This window comes from Rattus rattus, chromosome 3 (genome assembly GCF_011064425.1).
Source record: "Rattus rattus isolate New Zealand chromosome 3, Rrattus_CSIRO_v1, whole genome shotgun sequence".
Classification (NCBI taxonomy): Eukaryota; Metazoa; Chordata; class Mammalia; order Rodentia; family Muridae; genus Rattus; species Rattus rattus.
Genome location: NC_046156.1, coordinates 3,766,715 through 3,768,364, shown reverse-complemented (window position 1 = coordinate 3,768,364; position 1,650 = coordinate 3,766,715). Strand labels below are relative to the sequence as shown.

Here is a 1,650-nt window from a genome sequence, read left to right as displayed (position 1 = left end):
AAGCACATGAGCAAAAACACACAGTCTCTATTTCCACTTCTGTTTTCTTCCCATTGCTTCAATCCAATCTGTAACTTTTCTCCCTTCCCAGAGACACATGTGCACAAGGTCACCAATAAAGTACATTTACTTTTAACCTCAGAATATTTGGTTGCTCAGACACTGAAAGGGAACCAAACAAAAGTTATGAAAATGAAAGAATTAATTCATCAAATAAAAACATATTAGCATCATCAGCAGGCAACAGAAGGGACAAATTCCAGAGATGGAGGACAATGTTGAAGCAATAGTACATTAAGATTCTTATAAAGGCGGTGGTGATATATGCCTTTAATTCCAGCACTCAGGAGGCTGAAGCAGACAGACCTCTGAGTTAGAGGCCTGGTCTACAGACTAAGTTCCAGGACAGCCAGGGTTACATGGAGAAATCCTGTCTCTAAAAAACAAAAAATTTAAAAATATATTATTGAAATTCTTGATCCTTCTATTTATTTTGTCTTTTTTTATTTTTTCCGGAGCTGAGGACCGAACACAGGGCCTTGTGCTTGCTAGGCAAGCGCTCTACCACTGAGCTAAATCTCCAACCCCAATCCTTCTATTTAAAAATGAACAAAATGGGGGCTCAATTTTCTCCTGAGCTATGTGTCTCTACACTCTCAAACTGCCATCCCACAAAAATGGATCAGGTAATGCAGTTTGTCGAGCCAAGTCGGCAGTTTGCAAAGGATTCAATTCAGCTGGTTAAAAGATGCACCAAATCTGGTAAAAAAGAATTCCAGAAGATCACCATGGCCGCAGCGATAGGATTCTATATCATGGGATTCGTCGGCTTCTTTGTGAAACTGATCCACATCCCTATTAATAACATTATTGTGGGTGGCTGAGTCCTTTCTCATCTTAGGACTGATGAACCAATGACGGGGTGACAAGCTCATGAAGTAAAAAGTTGCCTGGATGCTTTGTGGTTTTTGTTTCTTTCCTCCTTCCTATGACGTTTTCTATTTCCAAATTAAAATAATTTCAAAATAAACATTTTTCAATAATAGACAAAAAATGCACAAAATGTTAGGGGACTGTGTGTAATCCCCTGAGCTTCTCTCTGAGCCACAGTTTAAAGACTCTGATTGGTAGTAGTGGGACGTAACTTCCTAAATAAACAGATTATAGTTTTTAAAAGTTACTTATTATTTTTCTAAATACAATGAACAGAAAATATTTATCTAAATGTGTGTGACTTATCTTCCTCGGACTTGGCCTAGAGTTATCTCTTCTGAAATTCTTTGCAAATCACCCATTTCTGTAATAGTTATTGAATTCCCTCATGTATTTGCAGAATCTGTCTTCCAGGGATATTTTACAAATTTTTATCTTTGCCTGAAATTCATATTTTAGGTAGAAATCCAGGGTATCCTGAAATATGTTCAAGAAATGTTCCTGAATTATTTCAACCCTTCTTTTACCTTTTTCTTCACTATGTTCCTAAGTAACTGAATGCCCCGATCTTAAGTCTAAGTTGTCTATTTCATCTGAGAGGAATCCAGTCAATCTGGTAATTATCAGATTTCAAACTATATATTACAATGATACTGGTTACATACCTCTACACAATTAAATTCATATGCCCTATTTTTAAGTTTCCTAAGTGAACTA

The 1,650-nt window shown here is 36.5% G+C and overlaps 1 protein-coding gene across 1 annotated transcript; it reads left to right on the top strand.

Annotated features, from left to right (window-relative positions):
* Positions 1-677: 677 nt before the first annotated feature.
* Positions 678-884, top strand: LOC116895276 (protein transport protein Sec61 subunit gamma-like). The gene has a single exon (XM_032896592.1). The coding sequence runs from the start codon at positions 678-680 to the stop codon at positions 882-884; it is 207 nt and encodes a 68-aa protein (XP_032752483.1).
* Positions 885-1,650: the final 766 nt, after the last annotated feature.